Source organism: Mastigoproctus giganteus, chromosome 4 (genome assembly GCF_048544385.1).
Source record: "Mastigoproctus giganteus isolate SK-2022 chromosome 4, ASM4854438v1, whole genome shotgun sequence".
NCBI classification, from domain to species: Eukaryota; Metazoa; Arthropoda; class Arachnida; order Uropygi; family Thelyphonidae; genus Mastigoproctus; species Mastigoproctus giganteus.
The window spans coordinates 205564581-205587572 of NC_143578.1; the positions used below are offsets into that span (position 1 = coordinate 205564581).

The following is a 22992-nucleotide window of genomic DNA, read 5'->3' on the forward strand; positions in this document are numbered from 1 at the left end:
AAATTAACATGTGACACAGAAGTCTATGATAGATATAGGTTCATGTGTAACCAAGTTACAAAGGAGTTTAGGCAGGCGAAGGCAGATTGCGAGAAATCTTTCGCAAAGGATGCAAAGAAAAACAGCAAAGAGTTCTTTACTTATGTAAACTCTAGAAGGAAGGGGATGAATCAGATTGGTCCACTTGATATCGATGGTTCAACTGTTGATAATCCTGCTCAGGCAGCTAACAAACTAAATGAATATTTTGCATCGACATTCACACATGAGGAGTTATTCAGCAAGGGGAATGCCAGAGGTGTATTCAACTCTGGCAGTAAGCTAGAGAATCTTGTAATAACTGAGAGTAAAGTGGAGGAGAAATTGTTGAAGATAAATACAAGAAAGGCACCTGGGGTGGATGGGATCTATCCAGTTATATTAAAGGAGACAGCAAAGGAAGTAAGCAAACCCTTAGCCATAATTATGAGAGCTTCCTTGGACTCAGGGGAAGTACCCATGGACTGGAGATGTGCAAATGTGACCCCAGTTCACAAAGGAGGATCAAAGGGTGACACAAATAATTATAGACCTGCGAGTTTTACTTCTGTTCCCGGAAAATTAATGGAGGCACTGGTTAAAGAAGCACTGCAGGATCATCTAGACAAGACTTCAGTTATAGCTCAGACACAGCATGGTTTTGTTAAAGGGAAGTCTTGCCTGACCAATTTGATTGGCTACTATGATGCAGTCACAAAAGAACTGGATGCAGAGAATAACTTTGATATTATATACTTGATCTTAGAAAGGCTTTTGATACTGTTGCACATGGAAGACTGCTGCACAAATTGGAGCAATGTGGCATTCGAGGCAAATTGCTGCTATGGATAAAGGGGTGGTTGAGGGAGAGAAGACAGAGAGTGGTAATCAATGGACACTGCTCATCGTTGATTAATATTATTAGTGGAGTCCCTCAGGGTTCAGTATTGGGTCCATTATTGTTTTCTGTATTTATAAATGATATTGATGATGGTATATCAAACTTAATGTCCAAGTTTGCAGACAATACGAAGGTTGGCAGGGTTGTCAAGGACACTACTGACACTATGCTACTGCAACAGGATCTGGAAAGGTTGAGCAGATGGGCTGAGAGGTGGCAAATGAAGTTTAACATTGACAAATGTAAAGTACTACATATGGGAAACAGCAACCCCAGAGCAACGTATCAACTCTGTGGTACTACACTGACAGTGGTAGAGAATGAAAGGGACCTGGGGGTGGTTGTGCAGGCAGATATGAAGTTTTCTGAGCAGTGCAGATGGGCTGCAAGAGTAGCTCATGGTGTATTGTCGATGATATATAGGAATTTTTCTAGCAGGGATAAGGAGGTGATTATTCCCTTGTATAAGGCAATGGTCAGACCACACCTAGAGTACTGTATACAGGTCTGGAGGCCTCATTTCAAGAAGGATGTAGAGATGCTGGAACGAGTATAGAGAAGGGCAACAAGATTAGCGAATGGAACAAAGGGGTGCTCTTACGAAGAAAGGCTTAAGTTTTGCAAATTACAGTGTCTGGACACTAGGTACCGGCGAGGTGATCTGATAGAGGTGTATAAATCCTTGAATGGTTTGAGCATGCACAATGCTGATGGGATTCTTCCTCTTGCTCAGAATAATCACCTGAGAGGGCATAAATTCAATTTGAGAAAAGACAGATGTAGGATAGACGTGAGGAAACTTGCCTTTAGCCAGTGGGTGGTTGGTTGGTGGAATAGACTTCCATCCCTTGTCGTGGAAGTTGATAGCCTAAATAAGTTTAAGGCTCAGCTGGACAGGTATTTTGAACAGAGGGGTGAAGTGGAAGTGGTTATTTTTTATTTATTTATTTATTTGTTTGGTTTTTTTTTGGCTGATGCTGCATAAGCTTGCTTTCTTGCATCAAATGCCTCTACTAATGCTAATCTATGGTCAGTATACTCCATGCACAAAAGAACATTTGGCAATAGATGTGGCAGAATCAGACTAATAATAATCTTCAAATTTATCCAGAATTATATTACTGGAAATTGTGTACTCTTACAAATAAACAAGAGGAAGTGACACTTGCAAATATGTCCAAATCAAACATGCACATCTTTCTCATATGTCTGCTTACACAGGAAGACCCATCTCTATGCTCCAGCTGCCATACTCAGCTTACACTCAAGTATATTATTCTTGACTGTCCTCTTTATAAACAGGGATACCAAACATTTTCTTCCCTCATGCATAAGTGTAATAGCTTGACTTTGCAGTATTATACTTCAGGATAGACAGGATATTGCTGATATTTTTCTACTCTTAAAACTTATATAGTGCATTAATCAGATTTAGACAACATGGGAGGAAGTGTAAATCATAAAAAAAACTATTTGTAAAGTGCAATATGATCTCAGTAGTTAATGTGCCCATAAACCAACAATATCACTAGTTATTCATCCATATCCAGTGACCCAATGTGGTTCATCCCTTTCCTTCTAGTGTTAACATAAGCAAAGAAATATTTGCTTCTTTCCTTTGTGTTCTTAGCCAAAGACTTGTTGTAATCTGCCTTTGCCTGCCTAACCCTATTAGTGACTTGATCAAAGATTAGTTTATGCTTACTTTTGTCTTCTGTCTCTCCTAATAATTTATAATCATCTTTCCCTAGGCTAATTATCTTTGTTCTTTTTTAATAACATACACGTATAAGTTATAAATCCAATTTAATGTAAGAATATATACTAACAGTAGCTTTCGAGACGCGTCTCGAAAGCTACTGTTAAACTGGATTTATAACTTATACATGTATGTTATTAAAAAACCATGGACCCACTACACCAGGCCCATTCGTTACTATCTTTGTTCTGTTTCTTAATATCTAATTATGTCCTTAATCATTTACCCAGCTAATCCATCCCCTGTGATTCACCTCTTATCCATTACTTTTGAACTCATTTTCAGTTTAAATGCACTTCTCATTTGCTTTCTTATAAGACCAGTAACTCTTGGATCTTTTTATCTGTTAACAGTTCCTGTTTCAGTGTCGTGTGCTCTTTGTTTCCATTGATAGTTACGTTTATTGGCTTTGGATGGATAGAACAGGATTTAGCTTAAACTCCTTTTCTGGTTCTCTTCATTCTCTCATATATTTGTCATTTATCATCACAAATTATTTCTTGTTCTTTATCCTCCAGTGCAGCACTTACCTTGTCATTTAAATATGGTTAGCTTATCTTCATTAGTTTGTTGCTCTTTTACCATTCTCTCCCCCTCCCATTTATATTTAAAATTTGTTTTATTAAAATTCTTCATTAAATTTCTTAAGTTTGTAATTAATCTGTAATACTAAGGCCTGACGTATCCCAGTGGTCAGGAGCAAGAGTGCATAATGTGCGTTTCTTGAGTGGACCGGGATTCAAGCCCGTGACTACTAAATATGATAAATATTTGTATTGACTTGGTTGTCATGCCGGAGTATAAACAGAAAATTTATTTATTTTTAGCTACTTTTTTAACCCTTTCTGTAAGCCTGACAAGGCTGAATTTTGGATATAAGTTGAATTTAAAATGTAGCCAATTTTGTTATTAAGTGTGCATACTGAGGAAATATCATGTTTTTTTTTTATTTTAATATTTCTATACCTTAATAAGTCATTATTTCAAGATCTTAATCATATCTTATGGTATAAGCGTGTTTTTTTATCCTAATTAATTCTTACAGCTGTATTTGTTTATGAAGTATAAACATAATAACATGACAAAAACGAGTTATCTGTTTTATGATAAATTTTGATTTCTTTTCTGCGATTATTTTTAGTTGGTTTTGGGGTCCAACTGTCAGTCTTCAAGACTGCTTGGCAGCATTTTTCTCAGCTGATGAACTAAAAGGTGATAATATGTATAGTTGTGAAAAGTGTAAAAAGTTGCGAAATGGTATTAAATATTCCAAAGTACTTCAGTTACCTGAGGTATGTATTTTTTAGCATAAAAATATAGATCATTAAATACCCAATAATTTCACTGTAATTAGTAATGGTAATAATTGTCAATGTTTATCTCATACACTTGCTAAAAAAGGCAAAACTTATCTTGTGGAAAGTTGCTTTTTATATTTTACATAAGAAAAGCAGTTTAATATAAATTAAAATATCTGTATCATATCATAGAAGTGCATATTTAGTAGTTTAAGTCTTTAAAACAATGTCTTTAATCCTTTAGGTATTGGTGCATAAATTATAGTTAATCTGTTTGACTATAAATCTTAAATTCCAGCAGGCTGTGCATTGTGATCACAAATGGTTGCACTGAAAAAAAAAAAATTACAGATAGTTGCTGGTTTTCAAATAACCATCACCTCAACATGGACACTTGTACATGGTGAGAGGACCACCCATGATTCTGCTGATCCTCTAGATTTATCATCATTGGGATCCAAAGCCCACAGCCTGGGTTCCAGGCCACTACTGTATAAATCTGGCATATTTGCCATTCATTGCTACATGAGGGAACTCAGAAAGGAGATCCTGATGGTTGAGGGACCAGCAGAGGTGTGAGTATGGTGTCTAAGTAGCACTGGCAACCTATTCCTTAGCACATTTATTGCTTTCTTGGTAGTGGGAATCCCTTTGAGCTCTGTGGTGGTTAGAGAGCTTAAACAACTAAAAATTCTCATGAATCCTGATAATGCAGATTCTTCTGTCATCCAAACACAGTCCGTATCAGAAAACCATGACCTTGAGTAAGACATCACTAAAAAGAGACCCCAGACAGAAGCAGTATGTGGTAAGGTACTGATTCTGTTCTTGGGCTTATACCCTAAGTTCCTGATTTATTATACAGAAGGGCCTAAAGAGATTGGCAAGCCCTCACAAGTAAGTTAAGGGACTGTTTTTGGAGATCTCTTAATTGAAACAAAAACTGAAGACATTCAGTATAGCTTCTCCAGGCAACTTTATACAACATTCTTCCCAGATGAGGTAGAAAATGCTTTAGTTTGAATCCCATCAGTGATATGGCAAATTTTTGTCAGCAAAAGCATTAAGCAAACTTTTAGCCATAATTATTATAAGAGCATTCTTGGATTCATGGAAGGGACCTATGGACTGGAGACATGCTAATGTTGTTATTTGGTTTTTAGGAGCATTAGCAACTAAAGCCATATTGCTCCGGGGATATGCGGTGGTCATTCCCTGACCTTTCCGCATCCTCCGTATTTGGTGGCTCACAGGCTCGAACCCCGGTCTAATCAAGAAGCATGTGTGACACACTGCTGCTGCTCCTGCCCACCTGGCTACAGAGGCACCACATCCTAATGTATCCCCAATTACAGACCTGCTAATTTTATTTCTGTTCCATGGAAGATAATAGGATCAGTGGTTAAAGAAGTAATGCAAGACCATCCAAACAGAAATGCAATTATGCTGTAATAACAGCATAGATTTCTTAACGGATGATCTTGTGTCCCCTTTATGATTGGATGCTGTGTTGCAGTAAAAAAGGAGCTGGATGCAAAAAAAAATTTTGACCTCTTAAACTTAGATTTTAGAAAAGCTTTTGATATTGTTTCATGTAAAAGACTGCTATACAAATTGGAGCACTGTGACTTTCAGGGAAAGTTACATTTGTGGTTGGGAGATAGTTGAGTGGAAGAGAACAGAGAGTGGTTATTAAGGGGCACTGCTCTTCTTGAACTATGGTTATTAGCGAAGCCCCAGGTTTCAGTGCTGGACCCTTTACCATTTTCTATTTATTAATAATATTACTGTGCCATATCAGGCTTAATGTTTAAGTTTTCAGATATACATAGGTTGGTAGAGTGTGACATTAACCAGGTATGCTACTACAACAATACATAGGAACATTAAGCAGATGGGTTAAAGATGGTAATCAGGGTATGCTACTAAAACAAAATCTAGAAAAATTAAGCAGATGGGCTGGAAATGGCAATTGAAGTTTAACATTGACAAATGCAAGATGCTGCATATGGGTAGCAATAATTTCAGATTAACATACCAACTGTGTTACCATACACAGGGTAGTAAGAGAATGAAAAAGACCTGATAATTGTGCAGTGAGATATTATATTCTCTGAACAGTGCAGATGGGGTGCCAGGATAGCTCCTGGGGTTTTGTCATTGATATATAGGAATTTTGCCATCAAGGATAAGGAGGTCATCCCCTTGTACAAGCAATGATTAGGCCATATCTTGAGTACTTCATACAGGTCTGGAAACCTAATTTTATAAAGGACATGGATTTCTTAGAACAGGTGCAGAGAAGAGTAATGAGCTTAGTGAGCAGAACAAAAGGCTATTCTTACCAAGAAAGGCTTCAATTCTGCAAATTGCAGCATCTGGAGACTTGTACCTGCAAGAAGGTCTGGTTGAAGTGTTTAAGCCTGTAAATTTTCTCATTCTGCCCTGGGCTGGGGCTCCCCAGACTAGGCCAGCTCGCTTTCTCACCCTATATGGATTTTATTTTTTAAATTTTATATATTTATTTTATTTCATTATTATTTTTTTTTTTTTGTGTTTGTTCTAGCAATCAATCCTGGATTGGGGCTCCTTTCATCCCTGGAAAACTCATTCCCCAGGGAGGAGGGCATGCAGATAGTAAGGGAGGCCTTGTCTTCCCGCTGCTAGGACGAGTACCTGGAGGCAGTCATCCAGGTGATCACTGCACCTGGAAGACCTGTCTTTGCTTTCTCCCGTGCGGGATGAAAAACTTTTTCTCTCTCTCTCTCTCTCTCTCTCTCTCTCTCTCTCGCTCTCTCTCTCTCTCGCTCTCTCTCTCACCTTCCCTTTCATTTGTCTTCATCCAGCATGGGATATTCCTAATGTGGGATGAATTTTATTAATTTTTTTTTACACACACACACACACACACACACACACACAGGCCTTACCTCAACAGATTCTGTAAAAACTGAACAGAGCAACAAAGCAGAGATGAACTTTTGTTCTAGGAGCTGCCCATACTAATGCACGCACGCACACACGTGCGCACACACACACGAGGGGACATAAGGAAGGAAGGATGATTTCAAGATATATATGCAAAAATTTATCTTCAGCCACCAGGTTTTTGATTGTTGTAACAAATTGATGTTGTAGAAGTAGATAATTTGAATAAATTCAAATAAATACTTATATGAATCCAATATGGTGTTTTAAATGTTAGAAACATGGACATTCACATATGGTACATCGTGAAATTTTTATCTGTGCTCTTGTTGCCAAATATCTTGAGAGTAAAACATGTTTCACCAAGAATCCAAATTATGTTAACTGTCAAAGAGAGCACTCAGTATGCTTTTGAGCATGCCAATGGTAGGAAAAGGAAATCCAGAGATACAAGGTGGAGTTTAAGATCTCATGTCAAGAAGCAAAAAGAGCAGTAAAGCCAGTAGTTACCAAGGAACCTACATATGCTCAGAAGGTTGCAGAAAAGCATTCAGTTGGAACATAGACTGAAATTACCCTTAAAGATTCTCTTAGTCCCCCTTGCATGATACCTTTGAGTTCTTAGAAGCCAGTACAAAAAATGCTCAGTCCACATCTAGTCCCATTTTGTTACCTCCTACTGCCCCACCTCAAAAACAAAAGCAAAACAGTAAAGATAATATGTCAAAGCCACCACCACCTGCAAGCCAAGAACAAATGTATGTAGAGGTTAAAGAAGCAGCTGATGAGTCAGTCTTGGAATTTTTGTTGAAGTGTATATCAACATATACACTTCCCCAAGAAAGATAAAGCTAAGACAAAAAAAAAATAAAACCTTTAATCAAAAGTCAATTGGCAGATCCCCCAAACTTAAATAATTGCAAAATTTATTCAGTGGAATGGTCATGATCTTCATCAAAACTTTGATGGCGTCAGGGCTCACCTGTTTATGCATGAGACAGTTCTCATCCATTTACAAGAGACTTACTAAAAAAAAAGGAAACTCGACCCTCAAGCACTGCACAATCTTATGTAAAGACCTACATGTGCAGTTGCCACTGTCATTTTTGGCAATCATATCCCGATTCAGAAAATCTCAATTATTACTACTTTGGAAGTGGTTGCAGTTCATATCACTGCGAAGTAAAAGAATATCTTCTTGGAAGTAGTAGTAGTAGTAGTGGTATGTGATGCAAGAAAGCAAGTGTATGAGCTTATGCAGCATCAGCCAAAAAAAAAAAAAAAAAAAATCACGCCATTACCTCCAAATGCCTGTCCATTTCCTCCTTACATTTATTCAACCTATCAACTTCCACAACGACAGATGGACGTTTGTTCCAGCAATTAACCACCCGCTGGCTAAAGGCAAATTTCCGCACATCTATTCTACATCTGTCTTTTCTTAATTTGAATTTATGCCCCCTTAGGTTCGTAATCTGAACAAGTGGAAGGATCCCATCAGAATTCAGCGTGCTCAATCCATTCAAGGCCCTATATACCTCAATCAGATCACCGCACAGGTGCCTAGTCTCCAGCCACTGCAATTTGCAGAACTTAAGCCTCTCTTGGTAAGAGAATCCCTTCATTCCCCTCACCAATCTTGTTGCCCTTCTCTGTACACGCTCTAGTAAATCTACATCCTTCCTAAAATGAGGCCTCCAGACCTGTACGCAGTACTCAAGGCGTGGCCTGACCATTGCCTTATACAGAGGGATAATCACCTCCTTTTCCCTGCTAGCAAAATTCCCATATATCATTGACAAAACCCCATGACCTGCCCTGGCAGCCTGTCTGCATTGCTCAGAACACTTCATATCTGACTGCACAATTACTCCCAGGTCTTTCATTTTCTACCACCTTAAGTGTAGTACCACACAGTTGGTACGTTTCTCTGGGGTTACTTCTACCCATATGCAGTACTTTGCATTTGTCAAGGTTAAACTTCAGTTGTCACTTCTTAGCCCATCTGCCCAAATTATCTATATCCTGTTGCAGTAGCACACTGCCATTACTGTCATTAACAACCCTGCCAACCTTTGTATCATCTGCAAACTTCGACATTAAGCCTGATATACCTTCATCAATATCATTGATAAATATACAAAACAACAGTGGACCTAGCACCGAACCCTGTGGGACTCCACTAATAACATTAGTCAACGAAGAGCAGCACCCATTGATTACCACCCTCTGTCTTCTCCCACTTACCATCCTTTTATCCATTGTAGCAACTTACCCTTAATACCATTCTGCTCCAATTTGTACAATAGTCTTCCATGTGCAACAGTGTCAAAAGCTTTCCTGAAATCCAAATATATGATATCAAAATTATTTTTTACATCCAGATCTTTGTAACCACATCATAATATCCTATCAGATTTGTCAGACAAGACTTTCCCTTAACAAACCCATGCTGTGTCTGAATTATTGCTGCAGTCTTGTCTAGATGATCCTGCAATGCATCTTTAACCAGTGACTCCATTATTTTACCCGGAACAGAAGTTAAACTAACTGGTCTGTAATCACTCGTGTCACCATTCGATTCCCCTTTGTGAATTGGGGATACATTTGCACATCTCCAGTCCGTGGGAAACTCCCCTGAGTCCAAGGACACTCTCATAATTATGCCTAAGGGTTTGCTTAGTTGCTTTGCTGCCTCCTTTAATATAACTGGATAGATCCCATCCACCCCAGGTGCTTTTCTTATGTTTAACTTCAACAATTTCTCCTCCACTTTGCTTTCAGTTATTCCAAAAACATTAAGTATCCTGCCACAATTTGATAACCTTCTGCCATTTTCAAACCTTAATAATTGTTTGAAATGTGTGAATGTAGATGCAAAATACTCATTCAGTTTGTTTGCTATCTGAGCAAGATCATCAACAGTTGAACCATCAATGTCAAGTTTACCAATCAGATTCATCCCCTTCCTTTTAGAGTTTATATAAGTAAAGAAATCCTTGCTGTTTTTCTTAGCATCTTTTGCCAAAGATTTCTCGTAATCTACCTTCGCCTGCCTAACCTCCTTTGTCACCTGATTACAGACTAGCTTATATCTGCCATAGGCTTCTGAGTCGCTTGAAAATATATATGCATCCCATGCATTTTTCTTCTCTATTACGAGTCTCATTAGTTCATTAGATAACCATTTAGGCCTAAACCATGAACAATATTTCTTAATAGGTATGAAACTTTTAGTAGCTTCCACGATTAATTCCTTGAACGCTTCCCACTTAGAATTTACTGTTGGTAACATCGTCAGTTGATCCCACTGTACAGAATTTAAAGACTGTCGGAGAGAACGGTACTCACCTTTACGGAAGCAAAAACCCTTTCCTTTACCCCTGATTTTAATTAAATCTTTAAGTAAATCCCACATCAGTACACTGTGATCACTGCCACCTAGTGGTTCCTTTATCTGCAAATTCTTAATACACAAATGATCACTGCTGATAACCAGATCGAGAGTATTACTTTCTCTGGTTGCCTCTCGTACATGCTGCTGCAGAAAACAATCATCCAATAAATCCACAAAAGTCTGACTAGTGTGTGAGTGACCAACCCACAAGTTCCAGTCAATATCTGGGAAGTTAAAATCCCCCATTATAAGACATTCCGATTTACTAGCCCACTCTATTTCTCTGTACAATTGTTCATTGTACTCATTCAAGTCATTAGGCCTATAACACACTCCTACTCTTATTTTTGCTTTCGCAGTGCTTATGTCACACCAAACTGACTCAACAGTGCACTGTTCATCTATATCAACTGGATGCACTTCTTTTGATTTTATGTTTTTCTTAATTAACAGCGTAACACCACCTCCCTTTCTATCCTGTCTATGTACGATGTGTATCCTTTCTGTACACATCGTACTCCCCAAATTCCAGTTCAGCATTCCTTATATCTGTGTGACACCACGTCTCTGCTATCCCAACAATATCCGCCTTTGATGTCTTGACCAACACTTCAAATTCATCAAATGTATTTACTATACTTCTAGCATTGGTATACATGCAAGCATACATGCTCCTACTCCTATTATTAGTTACTCTAACACATCCCATATACCCACCCATTTCAGGATGACTGCCATCCGTCCCTGAAACCCCCAACACCCCACGCTCCAGGTTGCTACTTATTCTAATAGAAGTTGTGCAAGAATCACCTTCACCTCTGCCTATGGCTACTGTTAAACTATTAGTCCTTGTATCCCCCCAAGCTATCAGTTTTCCGACCCACCTAACACTGCCTCGATAGCATCAGCAAATATTCTTGCACCCTTTCTATTTAAGTGTATCCCATCCCTATAGAAGCAGTCTCTCCTGTTAACAAGTACAGTCCATGCTGAAAAAAATTCTACCCCTTGAGCCTTGCACATTCTTTCCAGGGCCGAATTGATCGACAAGGCTCTCATCATATACTCCCTTCTATCGTGTCTGGGCAGAATTGCAGACACTTTCAAATTCAACCCTGATTCTCGGCTTTTGTTCAACGGTGACCTGTACTTGTTAAGTAATTCTGCTGGTCTCCTACGCCTAATATCATTAGTGCCAACGTGTACAGCTATATCACCTTTTGTGCCCTTAAAAGATGATATCCGCACAACGTCATCAACCTTTGCCCCTGGCAGACATACCCTGGTCCTGTTCCACCTATCCTTTTTACAAAGCATGTTTCCCATTTCCCTGACAATTGAGTCACCAACGACTACTAGTTCCTGTGGGACCAGCGCATTCTGCCTTGGGGGTTGCCGCTGTGTTGCGTGATGACCAAGTGCAAGCTCTGGCGTTGATGTGGGCAGCTGAGAGCCTGATGGGCCCCTCAATTTAGATCTTTCGAGGGCATCCACCCTGTCCTTCAAACTCTCATATAAGCCCATAGCAATGCTGAGTTGTCGCCTGATTTCCTTACACTCCTTACATCGCGCACACACAAAGACATACCCTTTGGCAATGTCATGTTCCGTTACAGAGTTCGACAAACAAGTTGCACATTTTTTAGGCTGTGATGCGTTGGAGAATTGCCCCCCTCAGTTCTCCCCCCGAGTCACAGAACTCCTGGGAAGTGATCTCTTCCCAGTGATTTCCACCTTGATTGAAAGCAAACCTTATTATCCCACTGGGACACCAAAATAGAAGATATAACAAGCTGACTGGAATGCCTTCAAATAAGACATAGCTATCACAGTTTTATCTGTTCACACTCATCCAGATTTCAATCATTGACACTGTAACACACAATACAAAAAGAATAATCCATGCTGCAGTGTGTTCAGTTCTATGAACTTCTGCTTGATTTCCATCTTTCCTAAAAACACGATGGGCCACTGATTGCACTGCAGATAGGAGAGCACAAGATAGAGTTTGAGGCATTTCAACATTACCCTACTACTGAATATTTTATAGCATTTAAGCATGCGTGTGCTGAAGTTTGCCCTTTTAGATGTCAGAGGAAATCTTGGGTCCAGTTTGTATCATCTAACTCAGTTGACCAGTTCTAAAGTTGTCTTGGATAAAATTCGAAAAAGGAGGGACAAAGACCCTTTATACATATCTCCAGTTTAATGTAGTTTTAATTGCTGATCCACCTGAAACTGCTTATAAACTAGGGGAAATGTTTGCACATATTTCATCAAGAAAATTTTATCCTCCTGTTTTTCTATCAAATAAAGGAGAAAAAAAGCAAGTGATAAATTTTGATTACATACCTCAAGCATCTTTGAAGATGCTTGAGGTATATTTTATTAGCCATTCTTAAATGAAAAATTTATGGTAAAAAAAAAAAAATATTGAAATGATTAATATTAACAACTATACTGATTTTTCATCAGAATATCCTCCATGTGATTTTATCACCACAGGCAGTCTAGCCATTAATTTTTAGCACCTCCGTAGCCAGGTGGGAAGGAGCAGCAGTGCGCAGCACACGCTTCTTGATTAGACCAGGGTTTGAGCCCGTCACCACCAAATACAGAGGATGCGGAAAGGTCAAGGAATGACCACCGCATATCCCGGAGCAATATGGCCTTAGTTGCTAATGCTCCTGAAAACCAACCAACCAAACAAACAAACAAGCCATTAATTTTATATATTTATATTTATATAGTGTCATAATTAATGTTATTATCTAAGTGATCTGCAAGGTTCCCCAGAAATTTTGCGAAGATGGATAGACATCATGGACTTGACAGTGATTGGGCTGGCCACACCATAATTTGCAATACCCCCTCCTGTTTTTAAGTTGCTAGAAAGTTCCTGTACAGCTTAGAGCTGTGCTTCGGGTCATTGTCTTGTTGAAATATAAAATTTCTTTCGCAAAGTCAATGTCCAGAGGATATTGCATTATGTTCAAGAATGTTTTCATAGTCTTCTTAAAATTCTTTCAATTCTGATGATGTCATTCTCCAGAAAAACAGAAGCAATCCAAGATCATGATTCAGCCACCATCGTGCTTGACTCTATGCACTAAACAACATGCCACTATTTTGTATTCATTTGATCATTTCACATAAACTCTACCCTTTCATCCAAAAATTTCAAACTTTGATTCATCCATTCACTGTACATTTTTCTACTCTTCATTTGTCCAATATTGATGGCTGTTAGCAAGGGTTTTCAGACTGCTACACAACTATGAAGTACTGCTTGTTAATAGGAGTTTCTATATTCCTACTGAACCCAACTTGGATTTCAGGTGCAGCACATCATTGATCATGTTTAGAAATCAGTATTGTGGTCTTATCTTGTGCTTCCATTATTATGCACATTCTTCCTGATCAGGGTTTGATCTTGAAACTGCCAGTCATCAAATAGTAGTTTGCACTCCTTTAAATGAAACACATGGTTTCATATATCAATACTTCTCATGAAATAACTTTCTATATAATATAGGTGTAAAAACACCATAGACAACTCTTAAAGGGAAAAACTACGATAGTAGTGTAAAGGGTATCATTTCAACTGTATCTCATATTGTGCTCATCCTTCACAACGAGTTACCATGTATTGCACTAACTCGAATAAGTAATGCTTCACTAATAGAGAAGACTATTGTTACTTATTCTCAGTGGATTCTCATTGTTACTTATTCTCAGTGGATTCTCATTGTTACTTATTCTCAGTGGATTCTCATTGTTACTTATTCTCAGTGGATTCTCATTGTTACTTATTCTCAGTGGCAAAGAGATCTTAATAGATCTCTTTTAAGAGATCTATTAGATCTCGATAGATCTTAATAAATCTCATTTGCGACAACAGATCCTTCACGTTGCTGCTCCATAGACTGTTATTTGGCTTATAGTTCAAAACAAGAATCGATATTTCACCCATGGTTACCATTTATCTGACGAACTTGAATCCTGGGCAATTTTAATAATTGTCAGCTATGTTCATAGTCAATCACTCCCCCCCCCACCCTTTGAATTCAGCAACCCAGTTCTATTACTGTGTTGTGGGCAGTATATCCTTGTTTGCTTGCTTCCCAGACATTTAAAAAAAAAAAAAAAGGTCTGATTACTGCTTGTTTATTTTCTTTTGTGATTTTATTGCTTTCAGCAGATGTGACTTCTTTAAAACTAAAATAAAAAATAATAACATTTAAGATATTCCCTGATTATTGCATTACATATATAGAAATGTTTAATTTTATTTTATCATGTTTATTCTGTTTTCAAATAAGACATATGGTAGACTAGAAACTTTTCAAATACCCCCTTCATATATATACACAGGGTGATTCACTACCAGTGCGACAAACTTGCAGGAGGTGTAGGGGGCACAAAGACGAATCGGAATCACATAGCATTGCAGGGTCCGAAATACCTTCGTCATGCGGTAGAGGATGTTGAACGGGAGGTCAGGTGAACAGCGATCGCGCTGGAAGTCAGCATTTGTGAACCATTTCTGTTGAAGAAACCAAGTAGCAAAAGTCCTCAGGAGTGGATAATCCGCAGGCTCCATTGGTTGGATGCATTGCAGATGGCATGAACTCATTTGGTTTGTTGACAGTATCCTCCATACAGTGGATTGGGAAATACCAAATCGTTGGCCTATCACTCGAGTACTCGTACTCAGATTGCCTTCTGCAAGACGCAGGACATTCTCCTCATTGTCTAACGTCCTTGTCATTCGCTCTCGATTCATGGTACCTCTCATGAAACCTTCTGTGTACACGTGCGAAAATTGTATGAGGAGGAGCACGCCTGTGCGGGAAATGTTCCTGGTACAAGTGCAGAGCGTCGCGTCCGTTACAGTCCACAGCTCCATACGCGAGGTGCATGTCGGCCAGTTCAACGTTTGAATACTCATCCATCCTACTACCTCGGGAACCGGTTCGCAAATGCTGACTTCCAGCGGGATCGCTGTTCACGCGACCTCCCGTTCAACGTCCTCTACCGCATGATGAAGGCATTTCGGACCCTGCAATGCTATGTGATTCTGATTCATCTTTGTGCCCCCTAGACCTCCTGCAAGTTTGTTGCACTGGTAGTGAATCACTGTGTATATATATATATATATAAATATATATATATATACACAAAGGGTACTAGGAAAGTTTTGCAATATGACGCAACAATGAATCACAGGAAGCTGCTTGTTGCTGCATGTTGAGACATGTTCATACGTGCATAGTAGCCGCCGCGCCAAGTCGATGGGCTCAGTTATTCATTAGTAGTGAGAGTGTAAAATGCTTGCGATGGCATCATGGTCATGAAATGAGATAAGGACAGTTTTGCGGTATAATTTCGTGCGTGGTTTAACCATGGACCAGTGCTTAGAAGAAATGACACTTGCACTAGATGATGATTGTCCACATCGTACAACGATATTCAGGTGGTATAGAGAATTCCAAAGGGGAAATTTCACTCTGGAGGATTCTGAGAGGCCGGGAAGGCCACGAACGTCAGTTACGGAGGAAAACGTTACTGCTGTGAGGAAAATGCTTGACGAAAACAGGCGAGTGACCTACCAACAGATAGAGGATACTTTGGGCCTAAATGCACCAGCAATTCGTTCGATTCTGCAAGATCATTTGCACGTGAAGAAACTTTGTTCTCTCTGGGTGCCGCATCAACTGACTGAAGAGCAGATGACACGACGTGTGACTTGGTGCCGGGAGATGTTAAAAAAGTTTGATAAGGGACAATCTCGGTATGTGAACAACATCGTGACAGGTGACGAGACTTGGCTGTACTATTACGATCTGCCGACCAAGGCTCAAAACAAAGTTTGGGTCTTTGATGATAACGACACACCCGTAATTGTCAGAAAATCCCGATCTGTAAAGAAGAAAATGATAGCTGTATTTTTCAAATCGAGTGGAATTGTGGAACGTGTCGTTTTGGACACGCAGAAGACAGTCACAGCTAAGTGGTATACTGAACAATGCCTGCCTAAAGTCATTGGATCTATGAAGAACCTGCGGCCAAAGACAAGAATGGACACCTGGTACCTCCATCACGATAATGCTGCAGCTCACCGCGCCAAAGCCTGCACCAAATATTTGACCACGACAGGACTGAAACTTCTCGAGCACCCTCCCTACAGTCCAGACCCTTGCTCCCTGCGACTTTGCACTGTTCCCGCATGTGAAAATGAAGCAAAAAGGGAGGCAGTTTTCCAGTGATGAGGACTTTCTTTCTACGGGCTTGGGACAACGAGTGTGCTCCCTAGTGAAACTTGGCAGAACTGGTTTAAAGATTGGTTTCGGAGGATGGAGAGGTGTATTGAATGTAGAGGAAATTACTTTGAAAAAATTAAATAAACAAAGCTGTATTGCAAAACTTTCCTAGTACCCTTTATATATATATATATATATATATATATATATGTAAAGCAGCAGTAATGGATGCTAAAGTATATAAGCAATATACTCAACTATAGAAATAAATTCAACTTCGGTGCCATCTACCTTACTAATTGGCACTCTAATATTTCCAAGAAAATACACAAAAATATAATATGTACTCAAACTATTAGACTAGCTAACATATTCAGTAACCATTTCCTCCATGTTTCACCAAAGCACTTAAACTTCTTTACAATAAATTAATTGATAATGACATCCCTATCTGTTTTATAAAATACTGCTTAAATATAGTTTTCCATTTGATCAAGAATAAATTCAGTTGTAATCTACTATCAACTGGTCAGTTCTATTCATATTTGTAGAGTTGTAATATTATTTGGTGGGATTTCCACTACTTGGTGAGTAATAACTATACATGAGTTCCTCTGGAATTTGTTTTAATTAGAATGATTACTTTCTTTCTTTACTCACTAAGTTTCTACCTTTTTAAGTATCTACTTCTTTCATGTATTCATTTGATATGAAATCATACAATTGAGGACTTTTGAGGTTATGATGAACATCGTGGCGAGATCCATTGTTCCTTACATTTCAAGGGTACAACTCTAAAACGGTGTTCGCAGCCCGGCCGCTACTTAGTACACCTGACCGAACCTATTGGTATCTTTCTAGGAAGCTTCCGGCTCAGCTAGTGTATAATCTTGTTATACTCTACTCTGCCAGATAGTGACTGGAGGGAATCCGAGTAATGTGTATGCGGTGGGCATTGTCGAGGCAACGTTATGTCAAGGATCTGGGTATATTCTTACCATGTGTACGCCATATCCAAAAATTTCATTACTTCATACAGCATGTCCCACTCACTTTTTATTACTATTGAATATACCATGAATTGTCAAACTAATAGACCAAGCTTATCTGCGAAAAGATCTAAACCTCCCAAACACTTCCTAATTCATTTCACAAATATACGTGGTCTCAATTCTAATCTCAACAATGTCCATTTCCACTTGCAGTCTGCCAAATCCCATGTACTTTTTCTGAGAGAATCTCAGTTATCGGTTGATTAAACTATTGCTCATCTCAGATGCCCAAATTATTCGCTGTATGATTCCTTTCACCTCAAAATTGGTACTTGTGCATATGTCCATTCTGATATTCCCTGTCAGAGACTTGACAATTTGGAATCTCCAGTCTTCGATGTTCTCTGGCTTAAAATCTCTCTCTACCTCATTGTGTCAAATTCTTCTGTTGTCTCTACTGTTCTCCCAACTCCACTAATTACTTGGAGCTCTTTGACTTCCTCTCTTTGCAACTTAACTTTCTCCAGTTCAATTTTCCTAACAGTGAGGTAATTTTCCTTGGTGATTTTAATGTTCACAACTCCAGCTGGATTCCGTTTTCTAGTCACACCGACCCAGCTGGTCAAGATGCTGAGGCTTTTGCAATTACTAATGACCTTGCACAGATTGTTCATTTACCTACAAGAATACCGGACAATCCTAATCATACAGCCAACACGCTTGTTGTTTCTCACAAACCACCCTTCTAAGTACACGGTTGAAGTGAGAGGTCCTTTGGGCATTTCAGATCACAACTTTGTGATTGTCTCTTCTCCAATGGAGCCTTTATCTCATGGCAGTTCCCAACCTCCTGTTGTTTGACATTACAAGAACGCAAAATGGGATGACCTGCGAGATTTCTTTTCTTCTTTTCCCTAGATTTCTTTTCTTCTTTTTCCTGGTCGGATTACTGTTTCAAAACTTCTGATGTCAACGTTTGCTCAGATTTTGTCAGTGAAATTATTCTTGCAGAAATCCTTTATCCCACACTCATCTTTAAAATCTTGTCCTTTATCTAAACCTTGGTTTTCCAATAAATGTGCTAAGGCTGTTGAAGAGAAGAATGTTGCATATCATAATTGGCTTTTTTCTAATTCTTCAGTTTCATTTTCTGCCTACACCAAAGCTCGCAACAATTGTAAAGCAGTTATTAATCAGTCCAAACTAGAGTTTGAACAGGCTAAGAGCAGAAAACTTGCTTCTTGCCCTAATGGTAGCCGAGCATTCTGGTCTCTTGCCAAAGCTATTGGCTGCAACTTTTGCCCATCTCTGCTCCCACCTCTGTCCAAACCAGATGGTTCTGTTGTCACTTCAGCCAAGGATAAAGCTGACCTGCTAGCATCCCATTTTTCTGCCAACTCATGTATTAATGATCTTGGTAAAACACCTCCCACCATTCCTAACACGCTCTTCAATGCCTCCTGTGGTCTTCCATCAAAAGGATGTCAGAAGGATTTTGACTAATCTTAATGCTAAGAAAGCTCCAGGTCCCGATGGTATTTCTCCACTTGTTCTCAAAGCCTGTGCTTCTGAACGTTTTCCTATTCTTTGCCGCCTTTTTTTTCACTTTCTTATTCCAAAGGTATTTTTCCTTCTGCTTGGAAATTTGCTCGTATCCAGCCAGTTCCTAAAAAGGGTGACAAATCCCTCTAATTCAATTATCGTCCCATTGCAATTACTTCTACTCTTTCTAAAGTAATGGAGAAATCAATTAACCGCCAACTCTTAAACTACCTAGAAACCTTCCATCTGATCTGCGATCGCCAGTATAAATTCCATCAGTGTCGATCCAGTGGTGATATTCTGGCTTATGTTACCCATTTATGGACTAATTCAATGGAAATGTTCGGTGAAACACAAGTAGTTGCTCTTGACATCTCAAAGGCTTTCGATCTTGTTTGGCATAAAGGTCTTCTAAACAAACTTCCATCTTATGGTTTGCCGATGGTTTTTAGTAATTGGTTATCCAGTTTTCTCTCTGATTGTTCACTGAGGGTGATGGTAGATAGCTCTCTGTCTTCTAACTTCTCCACTAATGCCGGTGTGCCCCAAGGTTCAGTTCTTTCCCCACTCTCTTCCTCTTGTATATTAATGACCTTCTTCATTGACTGGAAATCCTATCCATAATTTTGCCGATGATAGCACATTACATTCCACTTTACATTTTTAGAAACTTTGCCCTGCTCAATCAGCTTCAACTTCTCGAAAATCTGCTACCAATTCCTTAAATGCTGATCTTCATGTAATTCTGCAGTGGGGCAAAGACAACTTAGTTGATTGCAATCCTTTTAAAACTCAGTCTTGTCTTATATCTCGCAAAAAGGATGCTTCTGCTCCTATGCTTATCTTTGGTGACACTCTGATTTCTAGACAAAATGATATATCTCTTTTGGGTATTACCTTGACTTCTGATCTCTCTTGGCGCAAGAGAGATCAGAAGTCAGGTGGTATGTAGGAACAACCCTCCTTCATATGTATTTTCTGAAAATTACAGTCTTCAGAAGTTCAAGTCCAGTATCAACAAATATCTTCTTTCGTCTTCTCAACCTCCAACCCAAGCATGGTACTAAGTACTATAGGTTCTAATACCTCATTAGAAATATTGCTTCCTCTGCATCTAAAAAACTTGGTTTTCTCTTTCGCTCTCGGCGTTACTTTTCTTCCAAACAGCTGCTCACTCTGTATAAATCGCAAATCCGCCCTACCATGGAATATTGTTTCCACATTTTGAGTGGCACCCCCAAAACCTCTCTTAGGCTTCTTGATTCCATTCAGAAGAGGACAGTTAGGTTATTAATGATTCATCTGTAACAGAGTCTCTCCACTCACTGTCTCATTGACGTACTGTTTCTGCTGCATGCCTCTTCTACAGATATTTCCATGGGCACTGTTCTTCTGAATTGGCTTCTATAATTCCCTCTCTCTCCTTCAAAACAGTCCGAACACGTGCAGCCTCCAGCCAACATCCATTTACTGTCCAACTTCAAACTCACAGAACCAACTTTTCATCTACCTCGTTTATTCATTCAACTGCCGTTTTCTGGAACAATCTTCCTTTATACATATTTTCTGAAAATTACAGTCTTCAGAAGTTCAAATCCAATATCAACAAATATCTTCTTTCATCTTCTCAACCACCAACCCAAGCACGGTACTAAGTACTATAGGTTCTAATACCTCTCGGGTTTGGAGTTTACATTGAAAAAAAAAAAAAAAATGTTTTAACAATCCTTTATGAAATTACTGATAATTCACTTCCCTTGTTGAGTCTTTATTGATATCCTTTTTTGTTTTCAGACACGGGTAATATATGTAAGTAAATTGCTTGATTTGGATCTTGGATCTTTCAAGTATTAAAGCTGTTTTGATACCATTTTGATACCATCTGCTCTAGATTTATACTATTTTCATTTACTATTGTGCATATTTATTACTACTGAAATTTTATGCAGTACTTGTTCATTTTTGGATTCTTCAATTCCATGAATCTCTATGACTTTTTATTTATATTACAAAATATTTTGTATTTTCTACGGTCTCCTTAGAATTTGATGCCGAGTTACCCCACCATTGAGTCTACAGTCATCTAATTATATGCATCCTCGGATTTATTTCCTATTCTTTTATTACTGGATTTAAATTGGATGCACATCTGAAACTGCCTATGAATTTATGCTAATCTATCAACAATAGATTTACTTATTTATTTTTACAAAAATGATTATTGATATTACTTCAGTTTTGTTTCACTACATTTTGGACTACAGGTTATCTCTTAAGTCTTAATCTTCTACATTTCAGGATTTTATGTTGCTTTTTATGCTTACATATATAATCACTAATTTCCTGGATATTATAAAAAAATTTTGTGTAAGCTCTAATTATTATAATTTTGATTTATATACTAGGATTATACAGCATCCTCTTTGCTAAGTATATAATAGCCATATCACTTGATCTACTTTCTATTCATTTTATTATGGCTTTGTTCTATACTTTTTATTTCTCCTTTTATTCAAAACACATTTCTGCATAATAGATATAATCTCTCTTTTATAACGTTACTCTTATGTATCTCTATGCTCTTACTTATTCAAAATTAGACTATAGAGGTCACTAGCTTCATATCTATTTCCACTTCTTCACAGCTCTCTATCAAGTCTGCCATGCTGCTATAAATTGCTTTATCTGTAGCTATGTCACTTATGTAGCTTTGCTTTAAATACATCCATCCTCTCTAAGAAATATGTGTGCTTTATTTTCCCGCAGTCTTCCTTTCGCTACATGCTACTTGAAAACTCAGGGTATTGTTCCCTTTCTTGTTATAGTTTTGGTTTTGTTTTGAGGTCTGATTCGACATACATATTTTTTGCCTGTTTTTTTTTTTTTTTCCCTGCAATACAAGCATTTGGTATTAATCTCCTATTTAGTATTAGTATTAGTATTAGTAATGGCCTCATGGTACAAGAAAGCCTATGGCTTATGCTGCATTAGCCAAAAAAAAAAAAAAAAAAAGAAATTAAACCTATCATCCTATGTGCTTCCCTTACCCGAAAGTACTATCCAGATGACCTTTGAATTTCCCCAAGCTGTCGGCCTCTACTACTCATGAAGGCAACTTATTCCAGTAATTTATAACTCGCTGGCTAAAATAAAACTTCCTGCAGTCCAATCTAAACATTTCCCCCCCGTAACTTGAATTTATGTCCCCTAGTTCTAGCATCATTTATAATTTTGAAAATTTCGTCCTCATTCATTTTACTGATGCCTCTCAGAGCCTTAAACACCTCAATCAAATCTCCTCTAAGGTGTCTAGTTTCCAAACTCTGCAACCCACATATTCGAAGTCTTTCTTCATAAGGACGCCCTTTTGCCGATCTCACCAGGCGAGTTACCCGTCTTTGCACCCTTTCAAGAAACGCGATGTCTTTCTTTAGGTGCGGTCTCCATACTTGAACACAGTATTCCAAGTGTGGTCTAACATAAGCCTTATATAATGGGATTATCACGTCCCTATCTCTACTTGCAAAAGTTCGAAAGATCATCGATAGGACACCATGGGCCTTCCTTGCAACCTGTTTACAATGCTCAGAGAATTTCATGTCTGACTGTATCGTAACACCCAAGTCCCTTTCCTCCAGTACTGGTTTTAGTTGAACTCCACCAAGTGAAAAAGTTATTTTGGGATTACTGTTTCCCAGGTGTAATACCTTACACTTTGTTGGATTAAAGCAAAGCTGCCATTTTTCTGATCATTCCTGAAGTCTATCTAGGTCTCTTTGAAGAAGCTCAGCTTGACAGTGATCATTAACTACTCTACCAATTTTAACATCATCTGCAAATTTAGACATTACGCCCTCTATCCCTTCATCAATGTCGTTTATGAAAATTAAAAAC

The 22992-nt window shown here is 38.5% G+C and overlaps 1 protein-coding gene across 1 annotated transcript in view; it reads left to right on the forward strand.

Moving 5' to 3' along the window:
• The window catches only part of LOC150087340 (ubiquitin carboxyl-terminal hydrolase 20-like), a 561531-nt gene that overhangs the window by 229237 nt on the left and 309302 nt on the right, over window positions 1-22992 (forward strand). The window contains exon 10 of the mRNA XM_090372003.1: window positions 3820-3970. Coding sequence (XP_090228129.1) covers window positions 3820-3970 — 151 coding nt within the window. The remainder of the gene's footprint in view (window positions 1-3819; window positions 3971-22992) is intronic.